This window comes from Mus musculus, chromosome 10 (genome assembly GCF_000001635.26).
Source record: "Mus musculus strain C57BL/6J chromosome 10, GRCm38.p6 C57BL/6J".
Classification (NCBI taxonomy): Eukaryota; Metazoa; Chordata; class Mammalia; order Rodentia; family Muridae; genus Mus; species Mus musculus.
In genome coordinates, this window is record NC_000076.6 from 12,492,700 (window position 1) to 12,519,004 (window position 26,305).

At 42.6% G+C, this 26,305-nt stretch overlaps 1 protein-coding gene across 17 annotated transcripts in view; it reads right to left on the reverse strand.

The window, feature by feature from the left end:
* Utrn (utrophin) overlaps positions 1 to 26,305 on the reverse strand; it is a 487,702-nt gene that overhangs the window by 110,513 nt on the left and 350,884 nt on the right. For all 17 annotated transcript variants that reach the window (XM_006512710.4, XM_011243167.3, XM_030245066.1 and 14 more), the window contains one exon: positions 8,679 to 8,808. In XM_006512710.4, coding sequence (XP_006512773.1) covers positions 8,679 to 8,808 — 130 coding nt within the window. The remainder of the gene's footprint in view (positions 1 to 8,678; positions 8,809 to 26,305) is intronic.

Consider the following 26,305-nt stretch of genomic DNA (forward strand, 5'->3'; position numbering starts at 1 on the left):
TGATTAGAAAATCACTGTTTTGTTGGGGAAGGGGGATAGGGGAAACACTGTAGGAGAGGGAGTAACCAGGAGGGGGAAGTGAACAGGATGTCAAGTGAATAAGTAAAAAAAAATTAAATTAAATAAAAGAAAGAAAGAAAGAAAATCACTGGTGGTCACTGAGATTTTATTCTGCCTACAAAACAGACAAGGATTCCCACCATGCTCTCAGATGTAAGCAGTGCCAGTGTGCTGAGCTAAGGGAGAAACTCCTAATGACAGCCATACACAGGGCAGGAGCAGGAGGGGCAGGAAGAAGCTGAACGCAGCAGGGCAGCTTGCGTGGCACCCAGAGAGCCAACTCCTGACCCTCCGGACTGACTCTCTGCAGCAGTGACTCCCTGAATGTCCTCCTGCTGACAACAGTGTCACACTGGACAGCAATGAGCAGGTCACTGGGGACAGGAAGACAGTACTGAATGGGGTAAAAATACTGAGAACATTCGATGTCAGCAGGACAAGGGATCCACAATGCTCTCACATGTATTCCCAGGGCCTCTAATACCCCATGGGTTCTATAAGAAAGCAAGCTGAGCAAGCCAGGGGAAATAAGGCAGTAAGCAGCATCCCTCCATGGCTTCTGCATCAGCTCCTGCCTCCAAGTTCCTACTCTGTTTGAGTTCCTGTCCTGACTTCCTTTGATGATGAACAGCAATGTGGAAGTTTAAGCTGAATAAACCCTTTCCTCCCAACTTGCTTCGTGGTCATGATGTTTTGTGCAGGAATAGAAACCCTGACTAAGACACCGACCCACAACCATCTCCCCCTACCCACCCAACCCAACACACACCAAAGAATCAGAGGACAGGAGCCATAGATTTAAAAGCTCTTTCTTGACACATTAGCATCCATTTCTCCCCACACCTTGGGCTGTTTCCCCGCAACACACAAAAGCTAGTGATCTTTAAGTCAGAAATTTCAGAAGCTTTCTACCTGAGCTTAGCTATTCTTATTGAAGAAGTACGTTTCATGTTTATGTTCTGTGAAAACAATCGATGAGTTCAGCGGAAGAGGGACATATATGCCTTTGATGGCCTTCCATCTTCAAAACCACGGTGACATCTCAGAAGTTTCTAGCTCCCAACCAAGAAACAACAACCAGAAAAAACACCACACTCTGCTCAAGGGCTGTAGCACCTTCCTGTCCTTTATGCTAAAATCAGAAAGTGACATCCCGGATGCAGATCCCCATAAAATATATCCCTGTAAAGTGTCACCATATCTTTTTATGAAGCAAATGTGTTTTATTTATTGATGGCCACAACACTGGCTGGGGAAAGTAGCAGCTGGCAAGCAATTTATTAAAACCATGTCTGTCCATAACACTAACTTCTGTTCTCAATAGAGAGAGTGCTGACTTATTTACTTACACAGAACTTTCTTGCAGTGATATTCATAACCACTAAAAGAAGTTTTGCTTTCTAAAAAATGTCTGCCCAATCCATGGGCTTCTTCAGTTCAAGGTTGGATCACTATATCTATCTGTAGTTAAGAACACTGAAACAGAAAGTAACATATTTTTCTATGCCCTTTCATGTGTTACAACTTTACCCATCTAACTTGGACTTGGGAAGCTAATTAAATTATTGCTGTGCTCTACAGATCTGAGAGCAATTACTCATACTTCAACTCTTTATGTGAAAATTGAAAAGACAAATTCTAATGTTGCTTAAACACCTTCTCCCTCGGTAAGGGAATCGGTGAACTGGTGTATGACTCTATTAAGCAGTGTGGGACTTTAGGATGGGAAGTGTAGCAGAGGGTACAAAGAAGGTATATGCATTTAATTATGCTGCTAAGTTTCCTACAGAAATACCAATGAGGATAGAAGTAAATTTAAAAACCTCTAGAGGTTACAAGCACCAAGTTTAATGACTCAAATCTTGGCTTCTAACTTGCATAGACTTATGAACTGAGCATTCTAAATGTCCCTATCTGTACAATGGGTGGTAGAAAGCACTCTTAATGCAGAGTGTTCTCATGGACTTAGCCTGGGGCTTCTGAGGATAGATCCTGGCCAGTCCTAGAAAGCCTCATTCCTCCTCACTTAACCTAAACGAGGGGAAGGCTTTCCTCAAGAGACTCCAGATGACGAGAGAGGCAGTCTACTCCCATCCCTTGTGAAAAAGAAGCTAAGGAAAAGAAAACCAGCAGAGAGGAAACCAGGAAGGCCAGGTTCCTGGGTGGCATTTCAGCTGCTGCTGCCAGCTCCATCCCTGCTCCTCCTGTGACTGGGTTGTGGGGCCCATAGGGCCTAGGAGTGGGGAAGCAGGGAAGCAAGGACGCTGGTAGGGGCATGAGGGTCCACCTTTACAATGAAGGGATTTGAAAGATAAGCCTGTTACTTGCAAAACAAACAAACAAAAAGCCTGGAGGGGAAAACCACCTGCCAGTTTAATAGCTTAATTATTTCTGTTAGGTAAGATGTAATTTGGCCTCATTTTATTGGCTACAAGGAAACAATGGAACCCTAAGTTACTTGGAGAAGCCATACAAAAAGGACATTCTATTAAACTATATGACAATTCCCTACCGTCATTCATTCAATGATCATAAAATTTTTTTCTGCACAAATCTGTCATTGCTGCTATAAAATGAGCTGACATGGAATTGCAATGTGATTTAGATTCTGAAATATGTCTGTAGTTCTCCAAAAGGATAAGCACCCTTCAGCCTGTCACACCAAGCCCAGCTGGGTTCTTCTGCCAGATAACTCTGTCCGAGGGGTTCTAGTCCCACGATAAAACACCATGCACAAAAACAACTTGGGCAGAAGGATTTATGTCAGCGTACAATTCTAAAATCACACTTGATTGTTGAAGGAAGTCAGGTCAGGAACCCATTCAGGGCAGGAACCTGAAGGTAAGAGTGATGGAGAGGCCATGAAGGAATGCTGTTTACTAGCTTGGACCTCATGGTTTGTTCAACCCACTATCTAGTAGCTCCCAAGCCCACCAGCCCAGAGGTGGAAGCACCCACAGTGAGCTGGGCCTTGCCCTGTTAATTATCAGTGAGCATCAATATCCTACAATATAGGAGCCCCATAAGAGAGAAACACTGCCAGGAATTGGCCTTTGGAAACATTATATTGTTGTGTTTGGTATTTCAAAGAGTACAACATACACTGAGATAGAACAAATGTTGTTAATACACACAGCTAGCCATCGGAGACCCAAAGAGGAAACACTGATCTAAAAAAAATGATTATTTCCCATTGACCCCCGGTCCAGTCACATTGAACTAATTGCGGGTATAGCACTAACATACACCAGACATATAACTAACTATACACAGATAAACACATTACACTAAGAACTATATTTTTCTATGACTATTTGTGAATATCATTTAAATGAAGCAAAGATGACCAGCCTAGGATAAAGCGAGCCATTCTCACAAGAGAAGGATACTGTAGTCACGGTAACAGGAAGGCTTTAGCTGAAATCATTTTTAAAGCTTATTTGTGGGAAAATTAATGAACAAAATATCATATTGTGTTATAATGCATTAGAAATTGCTATTGATGGTGATGGGCAGTTGGGAAAATGCCATGTTCTGCCCCCCACTAACTCTAGAGAATGGAGGGTGGGGAGGCAGAGGTGGTCCCTGGCTGTGTACCCCACAGTGAGTAGATCCTTGAGCCAGCACACAATTCAGATGCAGCTCTGAGAACAGCAAGGGAAGTTGGCAGCACAAAGAAGAGCCAAGAAATGTGTGTGCAAGGCTAAGAGGTTCTTGACACGGGAGTCAAGAAGGAGCTAGGAGGTCAGCAGCCAGAGCATTCCACATGAGCAGAGATGGAGAGGGTGAAATTACAGGGATGGGCCTAAAGCCAGTGAAAGCCCAGGGGTGAGAGAAGGTGAATAAGCAGCAGCTTAGTGCTGGATCTGCATCTTCCTTTGATTATCTCAATGACCTTGCTCGGCCAAGCAAGATGCTCTTGGCCTTAGTATTTGGTATTTTTTTTAAAAAATAATAAATGGTACCTTTATAATCTGTCTAGCACATTCACCTGGTTCAAAGAATGAACACAAATGCAGTTTAAAAAGTAGGGAAAAAAAAACAACACAAATGATAAGAAACGTATATCCCATTATACACTGGATGATAATGATCAACTAAAAGCAATTTGCATTAAAAGGAAAAATGTGTCGATATGATAGATTAAATGAGATTACTTCCATGCCGTTCAAACAAGAACACTGAACACAAAGCTCTTTAAATCTCCTACTTTAGTTGCACAAAAAGAAATCGTATTTACTTGAATCATTTCTAAACAGTGCACGTTGTTCTGGTAACTGAGTTTTCCACATAGTTACATGATACCCCATTTAACTCAATTTCTTTATTGTTTTCACTTTGGGGAGGAAACTTATTAAAATACAGTAAGACCTCTTATGCCTTCTGCCTTCAGAAATAAACTGCAACTCATAGCTTCAGATTTTACAGGTCTTATCTAGTATCTGTATTTTTTAATTTCCCCTGGTTTGTGTCATCTGGCTGTGGTCACTCCTGTCAACCTTGTCCCTGTCTTGTCACTTCTACCTAGTTACTTGTTCGCAATTCACAGGTCATGGAGTTCGAGTACTTACAACCTGTCTAAAATGTCAGTCTGTGTCTCTGAGAAAGTACCTGTAGGCTTCACCTGCGTTCAGAACAGGGTCTATATGTCCCACTTATTGTATTTACTGTTCATGTTCAAATCCCTTCTTCAGATTCTTGATAAACAGGAAGTCAGTGGGGCCCCAGGGTGGGCTAAGTGCCCGAGTCAGCCTTTGGTGGCATGGTTTCACCGATGATAAAGTGCTAGGAAATCAGGCAAGAATCTGTCAGCAGAGTACTTAAGAAGTCGCTGAGACAGGGCTGAGCTTGGGAGGGGGTTGGTCGAGCAAGTAGGTGCTGTGCCAGTATATGAGGAAGGAGCTGGAGAGCAGAGTAGAGGGATCATGACTGGAAAAGTGAACAGTAAGACAAGGCAGTGCATGGCTGCAGAAAGCAGAAGTCTGGTGTCCAGTGGACATCGAGCGTGGGGCACAGAGTGGGTGGCATGAGACAGGGTCGTCACTGGAGCAGACTGGTCGAACACTGACGTCAGGTGTCTGCTCAACCTTCTACACCAGGTCCCATTCTAAAGGAATGCCAGTGCTGGTCTTTAGACAGATCACTTGGGTCACGGGCTGATGGTTCAGTAAGTAACATATGTACCATGCCAGCAGGATGACCTGAATCCAATGCCCAGAACTCCCATGTAAAAAGTCAGCTATAAAGTCACATGCCTGTAATCCTACTGACAGGGAGGCAGAGACAACATGTAGACCTGGGGCTCGACGGCCAGACAGCACAGCATAGCTGGATGGAGAGCTATAGGTAAAAATGAGAGACCGTGTCTCAAAAGGAGGTAAAGAAGAGGTTAAAAAAAAAAAAAAAAAGGAAAGGTACCAGAGGTTAACCTCTGGCTTCTGCACACACTCACATGTATGCGCACCCTCACACATGATAATGCTGGGTGGTACTGCTTCCCAAATATTTGAAAATACATGCAACACCAGTTATTAATAAAGTTGATAACAGAAGAACAAAATGAGTGGAATGGGGCTTGCAAGGGAAAAAGACGTTTGAGAGAAAAATAATGGAGAAAACTATTTTCTAGAATTAAAAAGAGATGGATCTATCTTTGTACCCTAGGGCATAATGCACAGAGCGTATTCAAAAACTGCTTATTAAGTAGAACTAAAAGCCATCTACGGCTTGGGCTAGCACTAATGCCTCCAACACAGAGCACTTCACTATTACTCGGGATGACTAATGCTCAAACAGTCTCTGTTTCTGATCGCAGTTGTGCATAAGTCACAGTAAACAAAAAAAGGATAGAAGCTATTATGGATAATTTCCCTCCATTTACTTTTAACAGCAGGTAAAATGGGCTACCATTACAGAAAATAATATCAAGGAAGGAGAGGGTTGGAAAATGGTTCCTTGCAAAACCAAACCAAACCAAAAGGACAAACCTCATAAAGTTAAATTGATGTAACATTTTTCTCTTGCCAGTTCCCCCCCACCCCCAATTGGTGGTTGGAAATGGGAACTGAGCAAAATCCTGAGTCTAAGAACAAAGGAGAGAAGCTACAAAAGTGTCCTTTAAAGATTTTTTTGTTTTTTTTTGTTTTTCGAGACAGAGTTTCTCTGTATAGCCCTGGCTGTCCTGGAACTCACTCTGTAGACCAGGCTGGCCTCGAACTCAGAAATCTGCCTGACTCTGCTTCCCAAGTGCTGGGATTAAAGGTGTACGCCACCACGCCCTGCCCCTTTAAAGTTGTTTTTTTTTTTAATTAGGTATTTATTTCATTTACATTTCCAATGCTATCCCAAAAGTCACCCACACGCTCCCCCACCCACCCACTCCCACTTCTTGGCCCTGGCGTTCCCCTGTACTGAGGCATAGAAAGTTTGCATGACCAATGGGCCTCTCTTTCCACTGATGGCTGACTAGGCCATCTTCTGATACATACGCAGCTAGAGACACGAGCTCTGGGGTGGGTACTGGTTAGTTCATATTGTTGTTTCACCTATAGGGTTGCAGATCCCTTTAGCTCCTTGGATACTTTCTCTAGCTCCTTCATTGGGGGCCCTGTGATCCATTCAATAGCTGACTGTGAGCATCTACTTCTGTGTTTGCTAGGCCCTGGCATAGTCTCACAAGAGACAGCTACATCTGGGTCCTTTCAGCAAAATCTTGCCGGTGTATGCAATGGTGTCAGCGTTTGGGAGCTGATTATGGGATGGATCCCTGGATATGGCAGTTTCTAGATGGTCCATCCTTTTGTCTCAGCTCCAAACTTTGTCTCTGTAACTCCTTCCATGGGTGTTTTGTTCCCAATTCTAAGAAGGGGCAAAGTGTCCACACTTTGGTCTTCGTTCTTCTTGAGTTTCCTGTGTGGCTGTCTTCTCACCTAATCACCTCTTCTCCCATTTTAAGGGTGTGCACGGAGACAGTAGTCTCTACTCTGATCCTCAAACTCCCTGTCCTTTGTGGTGTACAACCAAGCCCCTGGACAAATACAGGGTATTGTGGGTAGTGGCAATTGCTTTCTTTCTTACCTCTTTGTGTTAGGCTTCATCTGCAACTAGCCTAAATCCTTTTTATGAAATGTGTCCGGGGGGGGGGGGGTCTTACCTATCCCCACGCCGTACTCTGTTGATACTTTAATCCATTTAGTAACTATGTGAGAGGCAGGGATCACATCCCAGACACTACAAAATACATCAGTGAAGGAGATGGATAGTGGGAAGAGTGTGTGATACAGAAACAGGAGGACCTGAGTTCCGATCCCAGCACTGCGTTAAGAAGCTGGGCAAGGTTCTGTGCAGGCATCACCAGACTGTACATGCTTGTGGACGTCAAGACTGGTGACCCCCAAGCTTGCTGATGGGTCAGTCTAGCCAAACCATAGGGACCGTTTATAGTAGAAAACTAAAAATCCAAGGTAAAGCAGGATTGAGGAAAATACTCCATGTTGACTGTGTCCTCCACATACACACGGACACACACATTGATGCACATGTGCACACATGTGGGCACAACACTGGGAAGAACTAAAGATGCAACATTTGGATGAAGACCCAAGTAGAAGGGAAGGGAGGAGTAGGAAGAGGGATAGAAGCAGAGAGGAAGGGAGGGTGGGAGGAGAAGTGGGGAGGTAGTGGTGGTAGGAGTAGGCATGGGGATCTGGGAGAGGAGCAGGAATGTTCCAGAAACAGGGAAGAGACACACAAAGGTTTCGAGATTGGAGCAACCCTGAATGTTCAAAACATAGCAGTGCAGCCAGGAAGGCAGAAATGAGGATGCAGAGAGGAGCAACTGAGAAACCAGGGTGGTGATGAGGAGAGCCAGCCACGAGGAGCCTTCCTGGGGAGTCACACTGAAGTCAGCTGGCTCACGCTGTCATTTGCTTGTCATTATTATCCGGTTGCTGCAGGAAGGCAATATCTTAAAAGGGGAAGCAGGGGATCTAGCATGATGCTTAAACTGGAATGAGAGCTGAGGTAAGTTATACATATAGAGTTCACCTTCAGTGAGGAAAGGGGCTCCCACTGACCCCGCCCCTCATAAGGAAGTGATCTGCACTGCTAAACACAGTAAGGCACTCTGCATGCCTGCTTTTCCTGGGTAAAGTGAATGATGGGAAAATACTTTGGGCAACATGTGTTTTTATACAACATGTATGAGCGGTTTACCCATACCCATGTTATGTATGCATACCATGTGTGTACCCGGTATCCTTGGATGCCAGAATAGGTCATGAGATTCCCTGGGACTGGGGTTACCAATGGTTGCAGAGATTCAAACCCAGGTCTTCTGGTAGAGTAGCCAGGGCGCCGAACTGCTGAACCATATCCAAGGCTCTGCATGTTTGTTTGTTTTTGAATATACCACAGAGCTTCTTTTGGCAACACTGCAAAATCTAATAATGATATTAAGAATTGATGTTTCCTAATAAAGAAGTTAGTTCCTGCTTCATTTTAAGCTAAATATCCCGATGTGACAGGCCGTCATTTGTACATGCTTGATGCTGCAAGAAAAAGGCTTGGTTGGTTGTCTTTTTTTTTTTTTTTTTTCTAAAGAAATGAACCACGCTCACCTGTCTTTGATTGTGGGTTTCTTCTTGGTTCTTCGGGGGCCTCTATTGGCTGATCAGCCAGAAAAACTCGAGCTTGATCTACGGCGTTCAGCACAGAATACTCTTTCTCCTTTAGCTCACGTCTCAGCACCTTTGCAAAAAGAAACAGAAATGGAGTATATAAACAACTTCCCATGTTTTCAGCAAATGAACGCAGGGTTTAGCTTTACCACTTCTGACTGAAGCTGCAGAGGGAGTGGCTTAAGCCAACATTCAGATAAGTTACAAGTGAAAATGTGTTACAGGTAGGAACAACAGAAAGTGTGAATAAAAGCCAAAGAGAGGGCTCCTGAAAATGTTGTCTGTGTTGAAGGAAAGAAGAAAATGATGAATGTCGGGAAGGACACTTTAAGATTTTCATCTACAGGAGTTAGCTATTGTATTTGAATTTACCAAATGTGAACTTAGAGAATCCCCACTGTGTAGAGTTGCTAAAACATAATAGCCTGCTCAAAGACACTTCTTCCTTAAGACTGACAAGAACAATCGCATCCAATGATACTGAAGGAGGTGAGTTCACATGTGGTAATGAAGGCCTCAGAGGGTTTTATGTTCTTTAGAATACACTGAGAAAAAATTAAGAGATAGGCACAAATTAAAGTGTATGAAATCAAAACTAAAGCAAAGAGAACACATAAAAGACAGTCTCCAATTATCTTAAAACACAGTCCGTCCGTCTCTCATGCTGAGGCAATTACTGTTTTCCCTGGTGAGGTTTGCATGCAGATCTGGGACTCCCAGAACAACTGGTCTCTAGCACATTTATTCTTTTAAGTAGAGATGAACTTTCACCCCTGCTCCTATAAAATGTTTGGTGATTAGGACTCTAATTGACAAGGGTTTCATGACAGCCACACTCACTCGGGGATAAGACACCAACATGTAAATATGTCTCGTGCCCTGTTTTCAATACTAAAGCAAAGCTAACTGAAAGCTGCTGCTGTCATTTCTGGCCAGTACAGACACAGCCACGTCTTCAGGCCCTAATAACTGATCATAGAACAAGCCAGTGGCTATGCACTATGAACATGCAAGGGGTCTTTTTCCTCCCTAAAATATTTCCCCTTAAGATTGTAGAATCAAGTCTTTCCTTTTGCCTTTCCGGAATCATTAAATGTTTGGATAGTGCTTGACACAATGGTGATAGGACGCAAGGTTACTTGGAGGCCAAATCATCATCTTTTGTACTCAGTAAAAATGGAAAAAATGTAGAAGTTCCAGAATAATCATCACATAGAGACAGCAAAGATAAACTGGCGTGGGCCAAAGTCAGAGGGAGCTGTTACAGGTGGAGAGGAAAGGGACAGCCAGGGCAAGGACAATTCAAGGTTATTTGACTTCATGGACAATTATTATCTGCTAAGAATTTTAAAAAATGAAAGTAGGACCTCCCCAGCCCCTTATAAAATAAAATCTACAACCCAATATATGTAAGGATCTAGGTGGGAAGGAAAACTGTCTCTGAAAATAATTTCCATAGATAACACTTATGCATACTCCCTCACTTATCACACCAAAGCCTGACAGCAGAGTCAGTGGAGAGGGGACAAACCCCCAGTCAAGGAGTGTTATTAAATGGTCATGTTAGGAAACACAGCCTTCAGCATTCCTGGTCAAGAAAAGCAGCTCAAGGTGTTCCAGGGTCTCATAGCTGCACGAGATGAAACAGATCAGTTTTCTGACACATAGTGTTTTCATGTATGTAAAGAAAAAGTCAGAAGAGAATGAGAAGAAATACATGTATTTATGGGTCTGCTCCACATTTCTTAACAAGAGATTATCACATCTTTAGATGAGAGGGATCTAGAGATGCAGAGGCATTCCTAATAGTTAACTTCCAAAACCACTTATAAATAAATATAAAATGGTGGTATGAGAATATCACATTCATTTATATTTTTGAACTTAAAAAAAATTAATAGTCAAGAGTACTCATCTCCTAGAGCTGAGTGCAACTAGGTAATAGAAAAGCAGTGAAGATTCATAAAATGGCAACCAGGGCTCTGCTGCAACTCTCCTCCCTGAGAGGACTTGCCAGAAATGTAACTGTTCAAATGCAAGGTACAGAAGAAGAGGCAGAGGTGCTAGAAGACTACACCTTCCCTCGGGGGCATCTGACACAGAGAGAGAGAGAGGGAGAGAGAGAGAGAGAGAGAGAGAGAGACAGAGACAGAGACAGAGACAGAGAGACAGAGAGAGAGAGATTGAAATTCCTTAGAGTGTTTTAGAGACATTGCTAAAGGGAAACCAGAACAGACATTTTAAAAAATGGAAGAAAGACTAAGTCTGAAGAGGAAATGAGGGAGAGCAGACAGATGTTGGGCCTCAGGAGGAAGAAAATTCTGATGGGGAGATGTCCCAGAGGGTAAATCCCAGATGCTATGGTGGGGAACCTAGGAGAGGTGATCCAGTGACTGGAAAAGGAGTATTTGTGCCTGGCCAGTCAAAATGTCTCAGTTCACAAAGTGCCTTGGAGAGTGCTGTGGGAGGGAAGGGGACAGACAGAGGACAGTTGTTCTTAAAATTGTGTTTAGAGTCTCTCACATTCAAATAGAAAATAAACGTTTGTCTACAGAAAAACTACTGAGGAGACAAACTGATCGATTCCCCACATGGCTGAAACTTTATCAATTATGCATGGAGACTCTCACAGGAGAGCAATTGTGTTGGCTGGCTGTTGGCTGAGCTCAGAAAGCTCTCTCCCCAGACAGCCACACTGGAGGTTCTTCAAACCATTAATGCTTTATAGATGGAGGTTCGCACAGTCACCCTACCATTACAGTAGCGCTCACCTTTCCCGTTCTGTACATTTCCTGTTCCCATTACTCTGTTTATGTCTTTTTGTACTTCCCAGATCTATTAGTCAAGGACAGTATGTATTCCTTTTTTTATGTTTTATTTAATTTCTACCTTTCTCAGATACACCATAAATTCTCAGGACTTCTGGATCTTATACTACAGGAAGTTGAGCACTGAGCTTGGCTCCAAAGTGCTTCCTCATGATGTGGGGTGGGGGCTGGGGAGGGGGCTTCATCTGAGTCTTGCAAAGAGAGAAAGTTTCTTCCCCCAGAGAAAAACCATGCGCCAGCCTTGGGGGGAAGATTCCAGTGTGTAGATCAGGAGAGAACCACACGCCTTTGGCCCCTATACAAGGCAATAGCTAAGGCTCAAGACACAGGTAGAAGTGAAGGCAGAAGTCTATGTGCGCACCTTTGTACACCTGATACCAAATGACAGGCAAACTGATGAAGAGCCAGGCAGGCAAATGGGTTAGGAAGTGACTACAAATTTACATAGTCTTCTTAACAATATTGTTGGGTCGTCTAGATAATAAAAATGAAATCAGAGTAGTAGAGAGTCTTCCATAGTTAATTTGCATTTCTTAGCACATTAATCTACAACCTGCCAAAGGTGTGTGTTGGGGGGGGGGAGGATCACCCAGCCTTGAATTCTTGGTAAGGAATATCAGGTGAGCTGACTTGATAAGCCAGAGAAGAAGTACAGCAGGCATGGGCAGGTGGAAAGCACCCTAAGTAAAAACTTCTGGGACTCTGACCCTGATACCATCTCTCTCCCCAGTAGCCTAGAGAACACACTCAGTATACCTGTACATACGCTCTTTTGACGTTTTAATTTTGTTATTCAATTTGCCCTATTTCAATTGTATTTAATTGCACTCACAAAGGGATTCGACTCTCAACTGTATTACACACATAATCACCACACCTTTTACCTCTCCATTCGACGTAAAAGAAAGCCTTCATTTTCCTGAGCATTAATGATAAGGTAATTAGAGTCCAATGAGTTGTTTTGTATACAAAGTAGCATCCACTTTCTGGTATCTCGTGTCTCATTTGGGAGCCACTTAAATGAGTATAAGATAACCTAATTGGAATTTTTCTGTGTTAATGACTTTATATTTTTACCGAAAACAACCTCTATCCAAACAATAACAAGCTTAGGTAAAGTTGTGAGGAACTGAATTCTCACACACTGTTGGGGATCGTAGACTCATAAGACATTTCAGTTTGGTGGTTCCTCAAAAGTTAAATACAGGGTTTATTTTACCCTGTATCCTAGATATCCCATAACTAGGTCTACCCAGAAATAAAACATCTGTACAGATTAAACACACACACACACACACACACACGTGAATGTTCATAACAGCACGGCATCAAATGTTCATAACAGCACGCCATCATAGCCAGACCGAGGGACCAACCAAACATGCAGCCATTGATCAGTAGATAAGCAAAATGCAACCGAGCTGCACGACAGATCTTAGCAAGGAAAATGAGTTACAGACCAATGCAGACTACCACTAGATAAAAACCTAACAAATGTTCTCAGCGAAATGACTCAGAGGGAAGCCTGTGGTGTGAGATTCCATTACCACAGAGGTGTCTACAGAGAGAAAAAAAAGTATATCAGCAGCTGCCTAGTGTTGGAGGCCTGAGGGGGTTCAGGTACACAGGGGTTCTTTTTCATGAGAATAAACTTCATTACACTGGGTAATAAATGCAAACCAAGGTGCAAATGGTTTTAGTCCTTCTCTTCCAGGGAAAGTCCATCAGCTTAGTGCAAACATGTCAGTAGAGAAATTCCACGGGTGCTCAAGTCCTGATAGAACACTCTCTTTGCTTTACTTACAACTTGCACATTTTAGATTGACTTGAGAGCACTCGCCACACAACTGTTTAATCAAAGAAACTCTATCTCGCAGGTGCCACACTGGACAGCCATGCAGTGAGCTTCTAAGTCAATCATTGAGTCCTAACCACTGGGGGCCTAAGTCCTGGGATGTTATGAAGAGGAACTTGGGTTACAATGAGCCAATGTGAGTGATACAAATGGTAAACACATCCATAGGAAGATGAAGGGGAGACACTGGAGGGCTATAAGGGAACTTCATAGGCACCTTTTACATGAAAGCTTTAAAAAAGGGGAGGGAAGAAAAAGACCTAGGCCATTCCTAACCACTTAAAATGCTCATCTTAACTAACTCCAAAATATTTACCCAATTTTTGAGTGTTTCAGAGTATAATGAGCCAGGACAGGGGAAACAAAGCAAAAAGAAGCCGTGCAGTTACTATTTTCAGGTTGGGGGGATGAATTTTCTTTCAACAGGAGAAATGAGCTGAACCCTCCCATCTCATAGAAAGATGTGGGGACCTTCTGAACTATCAAAGGCCAGGATCTGACATTGTAATCTGCTTCAGCCACGCACTCCAGAACCAGCCCTGGAGTGAATGAGGTGAGGCCTCATTTTAGCCTCTCCACGGTGCTCTTGCTTGCTGCATACCTGTTTCTAATCTCCTTCCCCAAGTCATAGATGATGGCCAAACTCTACATGTTTGCTTTGAGGCATCTGGCTGTTTCCAGTTCCCAGGGCAGCCTCATGGTGGTAGCTCACAGGACTCAGCAACTGAAGGAGGACTGTGGAAGTCTACAGGGATAGATGCTTCCAGTATTGGTGTCAAGGGCATGGTTTCCAGGTTTCCAAGTTTCCAAGTTTGGCTTTGTAAAATATCTACCTACCCCAAATGACATGGATAGAGGATGCAGTCTAGTCAGCCCATCAAGGCTTCAGCAACAGTGAGGCCAAAGCTAAGGCTATAGCTTTGTTCCATTCTTTCGAAGATAATGAAATGCTAAACTTAGGAGTCAATGATGCTCACTTGATTCTGTAAATAGACCAAAGGCTGAACCATACACTTAATGGGGTAAACTTAACGATATGCAAATATCTTGTTCTTAAACTAAAACATAAAAAAAAAAAAAACTGCAGGTCATGTTTCTTTTTCAGTTTCTTTATAACACACATACATGCATATACACAAACATATATGTGTTACTATATATCACTATATATCACATGTGTGTGTAAGAGTTGATCTTCAGGGTTTGAGCATATTTAGTCATACAATGGATCCTCTCACTCATTCTGGAACACTTCCTACCTTGCTGTCTGGATACCCTGTGTGGCTATGCACCCGTCCCCTGCATCAACTGGCTAAGGAGAATGGAGAACTATACTCCATCACTGGATGAGAGGAACAATCATGTCAGCTCAAGAGGAAGGCATTATCCATTATTCTAACAATACCATACGCAGACAAGCAAGAATGAATTGGGATTGGTAACATTCAGTCCAGCTGTTCAAAGGAAGCATTTCACAGGCTGTGAGGCTCATCCAAGTGGGTACTGCCTAGTGACAGCTGAAATTATGCCGAGCGAGGAAGGATCAGGGATGTTCTTTCTGTGACAGTGTTTTAGAATCTGAGTCTTTGTGTTTGCAGGGAGAAATACCTGGTAAACATGCACTTCCTGTCTTTGCAGACACCTGGTGACTTTGCCAAACCAAACAAAGCTCGGCCACTAAGCTAGAAGCACACTCGTGTGGCAGCTTGGCCCTGCCTGTGACACATTCAGCTGATACAATCACCACTCATGTTGAGACGGATTGGTTGACGTAGGGTTGGAACGTGAGGATTTAAGAGGGGATGATGTCTTTCTTGTGAGACTGGACAAGTTCTCCCAGGAACTGATAAATTCTCATAAGGTCCAATTACTGCACAGCAGGTCACAGCATCTGTCCTGTCCCCTGCTGTCAGAGGCAGCCACTGCCTTCTGCTATCAGTGTGCATAGAGTATGAAGACCTCACTAGATACAGCTCTGCTTCTAGAGCTATGAGATATGTGAACTACTTTTCCTTATATATTGTTCAGTCTCAAGGACTCTGTTATAGCAAAAGTAAATGAACTAATATACCTTCCCAGTAAATAAGTGCCCTAAATAATCTCCAGGACAGAACAGTGTAAAGGGAAATTTTAGCTTACATGTAGTAAACAAGACTCAACCGGAACAAGGAAGAAAACTTCAAAATAACTCACAAAAATAAGATAACTTCACCAAAGAAAGCAGAAACTGGACTTTAAAGCCTAAACGTTCTAAAATGTTTACTAGACCTCAAATGCTCAAGAGACAACAATAGAAAAGGGAGAATACAAAAAGTATTTTGTGTCCATTAAAAAATAAAATTCACTTAGCTGAGTACAGTAGTCTCAGCTCTCAAGAGACTAAGGCAGGAACAACACAAGTTCCGGGACAGCATAGTCTACCTGAAAACCTGTCTCGAGTGGAGACATTCTACTGTCTCCCAAGGTATGGAGCTAGCAAAGTACCATAGAGTTTTCCACCCTAATAAAAAAGTTAAAACAAACACTACTCTCATACTGAATATACAGAAAATGGCTAGACATAGCCACAGATCATGTCATACAATCTAAAAGGGGGAGGAGAAGGGCAGAATGTGATAATTGTCACCAGACTTTGAAAAGCACAAGCAGGCTATCAAGAGCCCTACTAAGTACAAACATACAATGCAGGGAGGAAGGGTGAACAACTTCTCAAACATAGGAGTCTCTTAAAGGCATATGCATCTCTCTCTCTCTCTCTTTCTCTCTGCATTTTGCCTTTTGAGTGGTGTGTGTGTATGTGTATGAATCTGTGTGAGTTTGCATGTGTTAAGTGCATGTGTATCAGGATACGAACATATATGAGTGAGCATGTATGTAGAGCTCCTGATTGAAATGAGGAATCACTCCTGATCACTCCATCACTCTTCCATCATCTCTCAGTCAAACACTACCCCTGTATCACTAGCCTGCCTGCCCTGGGAATCCTCCCGCTCCTCTTTCCAAGGCTCAAGTTACACAGGACCACCCCTGCCCACCTGGCATTTACTTGAGATCTGGGGATCCAAATGCTAGTCTTGCCAGGCAAATGATTTAACTGCAGAGGCATTTCCCATTGAACTTTTCATGTGAACTACAGGTTTAAAAACACATAAATGGACAGAAAGACAGAATAATTGAGAGTAAAGCCATCTAGTCTCTCATGTGCCTCAAACGAAAACCTGAACATTAGTATCAGAATTTTATTCCTTCCAGAATATCTAGGAGCTCAGCATCCCTCTTAACTGAGCCATCCCTTCTTCCATCTGACCGTCCCGAGCATCTGAACAGCAAGGAGGGCTCCAGTAGCCACGGCTATTTCCCAGAGTGCCAGGCAGCACAATGAATTTCTGCAGATCCAACTATAAGCACCTGCAGAGATTCTTCACTGTGGCTCACTGGTCAGGGAACACTTCTGGCTCACTGGTCAGGGAACACTCCACCTGCTAGAACTTACTGGAAAGGCCAGGGATTAAGGGGTAAGGTGGTTGAAGAAGTGACTGGCTTGGCAAAGGTCAAAAACTACCACCTGTCAATCACAGCTCTTCGTTTTCATTCTGGGCACAGCATCAGCTTGGTGTCATGTAAAAGTTGCTGCTAAACAAACAATATTATCCGTTCTTCTGCAGAAACGTGGAGAGCCTGCAAGTCTCTCCCTAAGAAAACAGGCTCACAGGAGACAGAATGCGGTGAAGCAGCTCTGCTCTTCCCTTCTCTCCTTGACATGCGTCCTTTCTTTCTGGGCTGACAGAGGGGCAAGCAGCTTTCTTCCCTCATACATTCCCACTATGATGCTGCCCCCTTACCATATGCCTAAAAATATTAGAGTCATGGACTGGATCTTCTTATATCATGAACTAAAGAGCAAACCTTTCTACTGTTTTAAGGTGGTTACCTCAAGTATTTTGTTATAGCAAGAAAAACTCGCTAACACACCAATCTCCCCTTTCCAGGAAAAACTGAACTTAATATGTATCCCAATGTTCACGTGATGTGGTTAGGAAGGCTGTGAAACTTTGTGATTCCCCAAGATTAAGCTAAAATATTTGATACATATAAAACTTTGCAATATATTTAGACTCTTAGATGAGAAAAAAATTTAGTCTTTTTTTATCTAAATCTTCTCCATAACAGTGAAGTAAAGCTATGGGGACTTAGGGGTTGATTAGATCACATCCCATGTGATATAAATAGGAACTTTCTCCCCCAGAAAGTTCAAGAAACCACATCTCCCTGCTACTCTACACATGGCTAAGTCAAACAGATCTCCCAAATTTTCCTCTTTATTCTTTGAAAAGAAGAGAAGCATGGGCCAGACCTGTATAGAATCTGAAAACTGTTTTTTCCACCCACTGTGGAGTAGCAGAGTTTGGGTGCTAGCAGTGCAAGTCCATCAGACAAGGAGCAGAAGTGAGAGAGTCAAGCAAGAGAGCACTGACGTGTCCATATTTTCTAGAGGGAGGGAAATGGTTTGATCATTTGGGAAACCCAATTTGGCAGTCTATAAAGTCATTATGCTGATCACATGGTATGAAACAAGAATTTCACCTTTGAGGATGGAGTCTAAGAAAATGAACCAGAGGAGGGGAAAAAAAAGTCTACACATAAAAAGGTGTCCACTGCAACATTATTTATGTCTTTAAGAAATTGAGGGCAGCTTAAATATCCAACACTAGGAAATTATTGAGATCCACAATGGCAGGTCCACACTAGGAACCATTACACAACCTTCAAAGATTACTATGATAATGGCCACAAGAGCAAGGTCAGAACGTGAGCATGACAGAAACCTAAAGGTGAAAGCAGAGTAAGAAAACGAGGCCTCCAATTAAAGCTAAGGACGGTGTGTATACAAGAGGAGATACCACCATGGGAACATGGGTCATGGCCCCTTTGCAGAGGTCAAATTACCTTCTTACAGGGGTCACCTAAGACCTTTGGATAACACAGATATTCACATTACGATCTGCAATAGTAGCAAAATGACAGTTATGAGCTAGTAATGAAAGCAATTTTATGGTAGGAGTGGTGACTTCCACATGAAGAACAGTATTAAAAGGTCGAAGCATTAGGAAGGATGAGAACAATGGCACTAGAGGAAGGTAAGACAGAAGAGTGTGTATTTTGCTTTGCTATCACTCTGCAGTGTGAGGGATGGAAGCAGCGACTTGTGCGAGCCCAGCTAGAGTCTGACCACTGACATACAACCCCAGCTGGCTATCCCTTTTTACTCTGAGGCAAGATCTCACTCAGTTGAGTTAAGATCAGACTGGTCTGGCCTTAAATTCACTGAGAAATGCACTCCAGGCAGGACTTAAATGTGTGGTCCCCCCTACTTCAGCTCTTGAGAAGCTGAAGAGATAAGCTTGAATAATCAAGACCCAGCTGTTCATTATTTCATCTGTAAATATTATCTTTATGATTGAAAATTATACCTAAAAGAACACTTAACAGAGAGCTCATTAATCATTTAAAATATCATTGAAAATAGGTTTTGGGTTTTTTTTAATTGGATATTTTCTTTATTTACATTTCAAATGTTATCCCCTATCTAGATCTTCTCTTCAGAAACCCCCTATCCCATCCCCCCTTGCCTCTATGTGGATGCTCCCCACCCACCCATTTCTGCCTTCCCACCCTGGCATTCCCCTGCACTGAAGCATCAAACACACTCAGGCCCAAAGGCCACTCCTCCCACTGATGTTTAACAAGATCATCCTCTGCCACATACGTGGCCAGAGCCATGGGTCCCTCCATGTGTACTCTTCAGTTAGTGGTCCAGTTCCTGGGAGCTCTGAGAATATGGCCGGTTAATACTGTTGCTCCCCACATGGGGCTGCAAATCCCCTCAGCTCTTTCCAACTCCTCCACTGGGGACCCCATGCTCAGTCCCATGGTTGGCTGCTAGCATCCACCTCTGTATTTGTCAGGCTCTGACAGAGCCCCCCAGGAGACAGCCATATCAGGCTCCTGTCAGCAAGCACTTCGGGGTATCCACAATAGTATCCACGTTTGGCGACTGTATATGGGATGGATCCCCAGGTGGGGCAGTCTCTGGAGGCCTTTTCTTCAGTCTATGCTCTACACGTTGTCTCCATACTTCCTCCTGTGAGTATTTTGTTCCCCCTTCTAAGAATCACTGAAGCATCCACTCTTTGATTTTCCTTCTTCTTAGGCCTCATATGGTCTGTGAATTGTATCTTGGAAATTTCAAATGTTTGGGCTAATATCCACTTATCAGTGAGTGCCTACCATGTGTGGTTTTGTTTTGCCTTAGGGATTTTATTGTTGAAAAGAGACACTGTGAACATGGCAACTCTTTTTTTTTCTTATTTGTTTGTTTGTTTGTTTATTTACTTATTTATTTAATATTTTCTTCATTTACATTTCCAATGCTATCCCAAAAGTCCCCCATACCCTCCCCTCCCACTCCCCTACCCACTCACTCCCACTTTTTGGCCCTGGCGTTCCCCTGTGCTGAGGCATATAAAGTTTGCAAGACCAATGGGCCTCTCTTTCCAATGATGGCCGACTAGGCCATCTTCTGATACATATTCAGCTAGAGACATGAGCTCTGGGAGGTACTGGGTAGTTCATATTGATTGCTGTTCCACCTATAGGGTTGCAGACCCCTTTAGCTCCTTAGGTACTTTCTCTAACTCCTTCATTAGGGGCCCTGTGATCCATCCAATAGCTAACTGTGAGCATCCACTTCTGTGTTTGCTAGGCCCCCGGCATGGCCTCACAAGAGACAGCTATATCTGGGTCCTTTCAGTAAAATCTTGCTAGTGTATGCAATGGTGTCAGCGCCCGTTTGGAGGCTGATTATGGGATGGATCTGCAGGTGTGGCAGTCTCTAGATGGTCCATCCTTTCGTCTCAGCTCCAAACTTTGTCTCTGTAACTCCTTCCATGGGTGTTTTGCTCCCAATTCTAAGAAAGGGCAAAGTGTCCACACTTTGGTCTTCCTTCTTCTTGACTTTCATGTGTTTTGCAAATTGTATCTTGGGTATTCTAAGTTTCTGGGCTAATATCCACTTATGAATGAGTACATATCATGTGAGTTCTTTTGTGATTGGGTTACCTCACTCAGGATGATGCCCTCCAGGTCCATCCATTTGCCTAGGAATTTCATAAATTCATTCTTTTTAATAGCTGAGTAGTCCTCCATTGTGTAAATGTACCACATTTTCTGTATCCATTCCTCTGTTGAGGGTTCTTTCCAGCTTCTGGCTCTATAGCAGTACCATGCAGTTTTTATCACAATTGCTCTGTAGTACAGCTTTAGGTCAGGCATGGTGATTCCACCAGAGGTCCTTTTATCATTGAGAAGAGTTTTTGCTGTCCTAGGTTTTTTTGTTACCATGTGTGTTCTTTTGTGACTGAGTTACCTCACTCTGGATGATATTTCCAAGTTCCATTCATTTGCCTATGAATTTCATGAAGTCACTGTTTTTAATAGCTGAGTAGTGTTCAACTGTGTAAATGTACCATATTTTCTGTATCCATTCCTCTGTTGAGGGATGTCTGGGTGGTTTCCAGCTCCTGGCTATTATAAATATGGCTCCTATGAACATAGTGGAGCATGTCCTTATTACATGTTGGAGCATCTTCTGAGTATATGCCCAGGAGTCTTATAGCTAGGTACTCAGGTAATACTATGTCCAATTTTCTGAGGAACCACCAGAAAGATTTCCAGAATGGTTGTACCAGTTTGTAATCCCACGAGCAATGGAGGAGTGTTCCTCTTTCTCCACATCCTTGCCAGCATCTGCTGTCACCTGAGTTTTTGATCTAAGCCATTCTGATTGGTGTGAGGTGGAATCTCAGGGTTGTTTTGATTTGCATTTCCCTGCTGGCTAAGGATGTTGAATATTTCTTTAGGTGCTCTCAGCCCTTCGAGTTTCCTTAATTAAAAATTCTGTTTAGCTCCGTTTCCCATTTTTTAATAGGGTTATTTGGTTCTCTGGAATCTAACTTCTTGAGTTCTTTGTATATATTGGATATTAGCCCTCTATTGGATGTAGCATTGGTAAAGATCTTTTCCCAATAGTTCTAAACTATTTTTTCTACTTTTCATTAAGAAATAAAATATATACATCTACCTCATATAATGCTTTATTTTGAAATAAATAATAAACTTGCAGAATGGATCATGCAGCTAACATATGTAATATCTCATATAGTTTGAGCTTCTTACAATAATATTAAAATATAGTCTTTCAACAATTTTCAAGAATGTTATACATGTTATTAATTATAGTCTCTAGGCTGCAAAACAGAAGTCGTGAACAAATTACTACCTTTAAATAACACACTATTAGCAATTACATATGTATGGGCCAGGGCAATGGCTCAGTGGCAAAAAGGGATTGCTGTTCTTCCAAATGACCCGAGTTTGCTTCCCAGCACCAGAACTGGGTGGCCCATAACTACCTGTAGGTCCAAGGGGTCAGACAGCTTCTTCTGGCCTTCCTGGACAACCCATAACTACAAATAAATCTATAACTGCAGACACACATATATACACAAACAAACTCATAACTAAAAATAAATTTATGAAATAAAAGGGAGACTGTGTATTAGAAGCCAATGCTTCATTTCTAAGGCAGTGTATATAAATTTTTCTACGGATTTCCTTCAGTGATCTCTTCCAGGTTAGATTCATTTATAAAATGAGATCTACGACAATCATTGAATCAAAGAGTCTGTACATTTACATTCCTATGGTCATTGGAGATCTTAACATATTTAGTTTTAAAGAGTATCTGATATTTATTTTTAAAGCATCTATTTAAGGGATAATAGGAGCCATGCACAGAGGGACAATCTGATAGCATATTCCAGAAGTAAAATGAACCATATTTAGAGGATGCCTCAATAACCTTGATTTGCCAGTCCACTCCCTCTCATCCCATAAACATTACTTTCCCACCCCCTGAGTGGAACAATTAAGGCAATATTGAGACAGAGAAGAGATAATTTCTTGACCAGAAATGATGGCACCCACTTAGACTCTCAGCACTGGGATGACACTGAAAGGTAAAGCCACAAGTTCAAGGCCAATGTGAACTGACACGGAAGGAAAAGAAGTCTCTTAACTAATACATGTTAAACTATAGCTGTGCCGGTAGGGTTTCTTACAGTCCAACTCTTGCAGATCAAAAAAATATCAAAAAATTATCTCTAAGCTGTCGATGAAAGATCCTTGCTTATATGTCTAAAGAGAGGATCATTTTTCCTAAAAATTCAGTTACTTAAAGTAGCAAAAACGCCAAGGTAACAGCTAAACTGGGAGAGGGCTTGCCTCGCATGCACGAGGTCCCTGGTCCAATCCTCAGCTTAACATAGCCTGGGTATAGTGGTACACTCCTGAAAAAGTACTCAGGAGGTGGAAGCAGGAGAGTTAGAAGTTCAAGGTCACCCTCAGCTACACTGCAAGTTTGATATTCACCTGGCATACATAAATAAGACAGTGTTTTAGAAAATTACGCACACAAGTGTTTTTTAAATGTGATATTTGGTAAATGAACGAAATTAAAAGGATTACATAGATATAAAGAAATTAAAAAGAATCAAATACCCTTAGGTATGTGTCAGTCATTTTGCATTCAACAAGTCTTTATTGAGTTTATGGAACTGTGGGTACACAAAGAATAGAAAATAGTACAGCAGCTACATAGGAAGATGAGAATGCTGGAACAAAGAGAGGTTGCCAGGATTGGAAGGTGCCATCCAGCACCTTGAGGAGCAGCGGAGAGTTAACTTTGTAGACTATCAGAAAGAACATTCTAGGACACAGCAAGGGTCTGTGATTGAATCACAGCAAGAGGCCAGCATGGCTGAGACCAGTGTGGGAGAAGATGAGCAAGAGCTGAACTGAGCTTGGTGTGTGGGAGGCGTAGGGGGCCACACGGGGCTCTTGCATGCCTTCCTGAGACTATGTCTATTACTGGGTGTTTGATTTATTAACAGGAACATACTGGCTGCTGTGCTGGGGACCCCAGAGTCAGATGAATGGTGGCAAGTGGCCAATTTAGATTCTCTATCTTGATGAGAAAACTTAAAACTCCCTAACACATTGAATGAGAAAGATGGGGTTCAAGGTATTATTATTATTATTTTAAGCAACTTAAGTCACATCTCTACCAAGTGAGATGGGGGTATAGAATTCAGGGTAGAATGTCTTAAAAGTCAACTCTGCAGTGCTTTCAGCTTGGCCATAGGATGTGCAAAATTAGGATCCCTGTAGAGGTGACACATCAGCACATTCACAAAGCTGGGAGTGTCTGGCCTGCAGATAGATTCTAAACCCAGGAAAGGCTACATATAGTGACATCAGGATGGCCTGGCTCCTAGTGCTTCCCAGTTCTACAAGGAGCTTAAAGAACGGACCAGAGAGGGAAAGAGACGGAGCTTCATTGAGAGGATGAGAAAATCAGGAGGGCAGGGTACCTAGAAGTCAAGTAGAGAGGACCAAGTGTGGGCCGAAGCCCAAGACTAGCCAACTCTAACATCCACAAGTTAAGACAAGAGGCACACGACTCAGTGTAAGGACCATGCCTGAACTGAGGAGAGAGACGCTCCTGGAAATACATTCTCAGAGTCTTTTGTTATTTTTAACACATTATAGTTTATATATGTTGAAGCATAATATACTTTTTATTTGTCTGTTTGGCTGGATGGGGTTTTTTTTGTGTTTTTTGTTTTGTTTTGTTTGTTTGTTTGTTTGTTTGTTTGTTTTGAGACAGGGTCTCTCTATATAGCCCTGGCTGTCCTGGAACTCACTCTGTAGACCAGGGTGGCCTCGAACACACAAAGATCACCGGCTCCTCCCTCCCAAGGGCTGGGATTAAAGGTGTGTGCCACCAATACCTAGCTTACATAACTGTTCTTGATGCCAACAGATCTAACTATAAAACAGCAAACTCCACAGCAAGATGAAACCACAGGGCCACTTATCTGAATATTTGGGCATTCACTATAACAGCAAGGCCTACAACAAAGCACGGAGAGCCCTTCCCACAACCTGGCACTAATGAGAGCATATGGGTGCCCTAGTAGCTGGCATGGACGAGGGGCATCTGCACTGGGGCAGGCTGGAGGCAGTGTTGGTACACACCAGGCTTCTTTAACCTTTGGTTCTCAAAAGAACTTCATGGCTTACTGCAGAAGAGAGATAGAAAAAAAATGATGGAAACGTAAGGAGAATCTGCCAGAATATAATTTACTCCCTTCCTCCTCCCAGCTTGCTTTCAGAGCTAAATCAGCATGTATGGATCTAAGTCATTTTGTACGGTAGCAAAGAAGGCCAGACAGTCGTTAAAGTTGATAGCACTAATAAAACTCAAAGAAAAAAAAGAGAAAAATGGGATTATGTTCCATTGGTATGCAAGCAAAAAATTCTTTTAATTCTCCTTCATAGTGCACAGTGCCGTAAAAGTTTTGGTTAATGTCCCTAAATGATCAGTTAAATGTATAAATTCATTTTGGTTCCACCCCACTGGCATCAAAAAATAAAGGCAAAATAGGAATACTAAGTATGAATGCTAAGAGCAAGACAGGACTCTCCAACGTGTCACAGTAACAAACCAGTCTTTCCTCTGCATTGTTGAACACAGACACACACACGTACACATGCATGGAGATACACAGACATGCGCCTGCATCCCTCTTATTCAGCAAATCCATTAGTAGCTTCTCTCATCAGCCCCTGTTAGGTGCTAACATTCAAGTTCCTTCTCTTTGAGCTTTGCTCTCAGTGTTAGGCTAAAGCATCCATTTTTAATCTGTGAGCTGACCCCTTTGTGGGGTCGAATGACTCTTTGACAGGGGTTACCTAAGACCATCAGAACACACAGATATTTATGATTCATTAAAGTATCAAAATTGCATCTATGTAGTAGCAATTAAATAATTTTACAGTTGGCAGGGAGAGTCACCACAACATAAGGAACTGTTTCAAATGGCCCCAGCATTAGGAAAGTTGAGACCCCCTGAGCTACAAGCATGAATGCAGTACACCCCATTACTCTAAGAAACACAACCAGGAACACGCAAGATCTTCACCATAGTAACCTGGATAACATTCTTTAAGGACTTTTTACTTTACGGACTCTCTACTCCAGGACTTCCTAAAGCCTTTCTTTATCAGCCACAGCATACAGTCATAAGCATCTCTGCTTCCTGGCTGTGTGTTCATGTCCCTGATGCAGGGCTTTTGATAGTGTTTATCTTCTTGTGAAGGTCAATCCTGCGACTAGGCAGTGTGTTTTGTGAAAATACAGGACCCTCTATTGAGTGATGTGTGCTGAGTATCTGTCTTAGTTAGGGTTTCAGTTGCTCAGAAGAGACACCATGACCCAGGCAACCCATCTAAGGAACAACACTTAATTAGGGCTGGCTTGGTTCAGTGCATTCTCATCATGGCAGGAAGCATGGCAGCATCCAGGAAGACACAGTGATAAAGAAGGTGCCAAGAGTTCTACATCTTGATCCAAAGGTTGACATAGGATGACTGACTCTGGACAGACTTGAGCATATATCAGAGACCTCAAAGCCTACCCCCACAGTGACACACTTCCTCCAACAAGGCCACACCTCCTAATAATAGCGCCACTCCCTGGACCAAGCATATCCAAACCACCATAGTACCTAATACAGGATGTCAACTATCAGATTTAACATGGAAGCTGAAAGAAGAAATGAGCTGTTAAACAAAGGAAATGGTCACTAAGCAACAAAGATCATAGAAGTGGTTCACCTGGAAGCGGGTGGCTGGTTTCACAGAGGCCATTTCGTGCCCAAGAATGGCCATACTCTTTATTTCATCACCAGTCTGACAGCTCT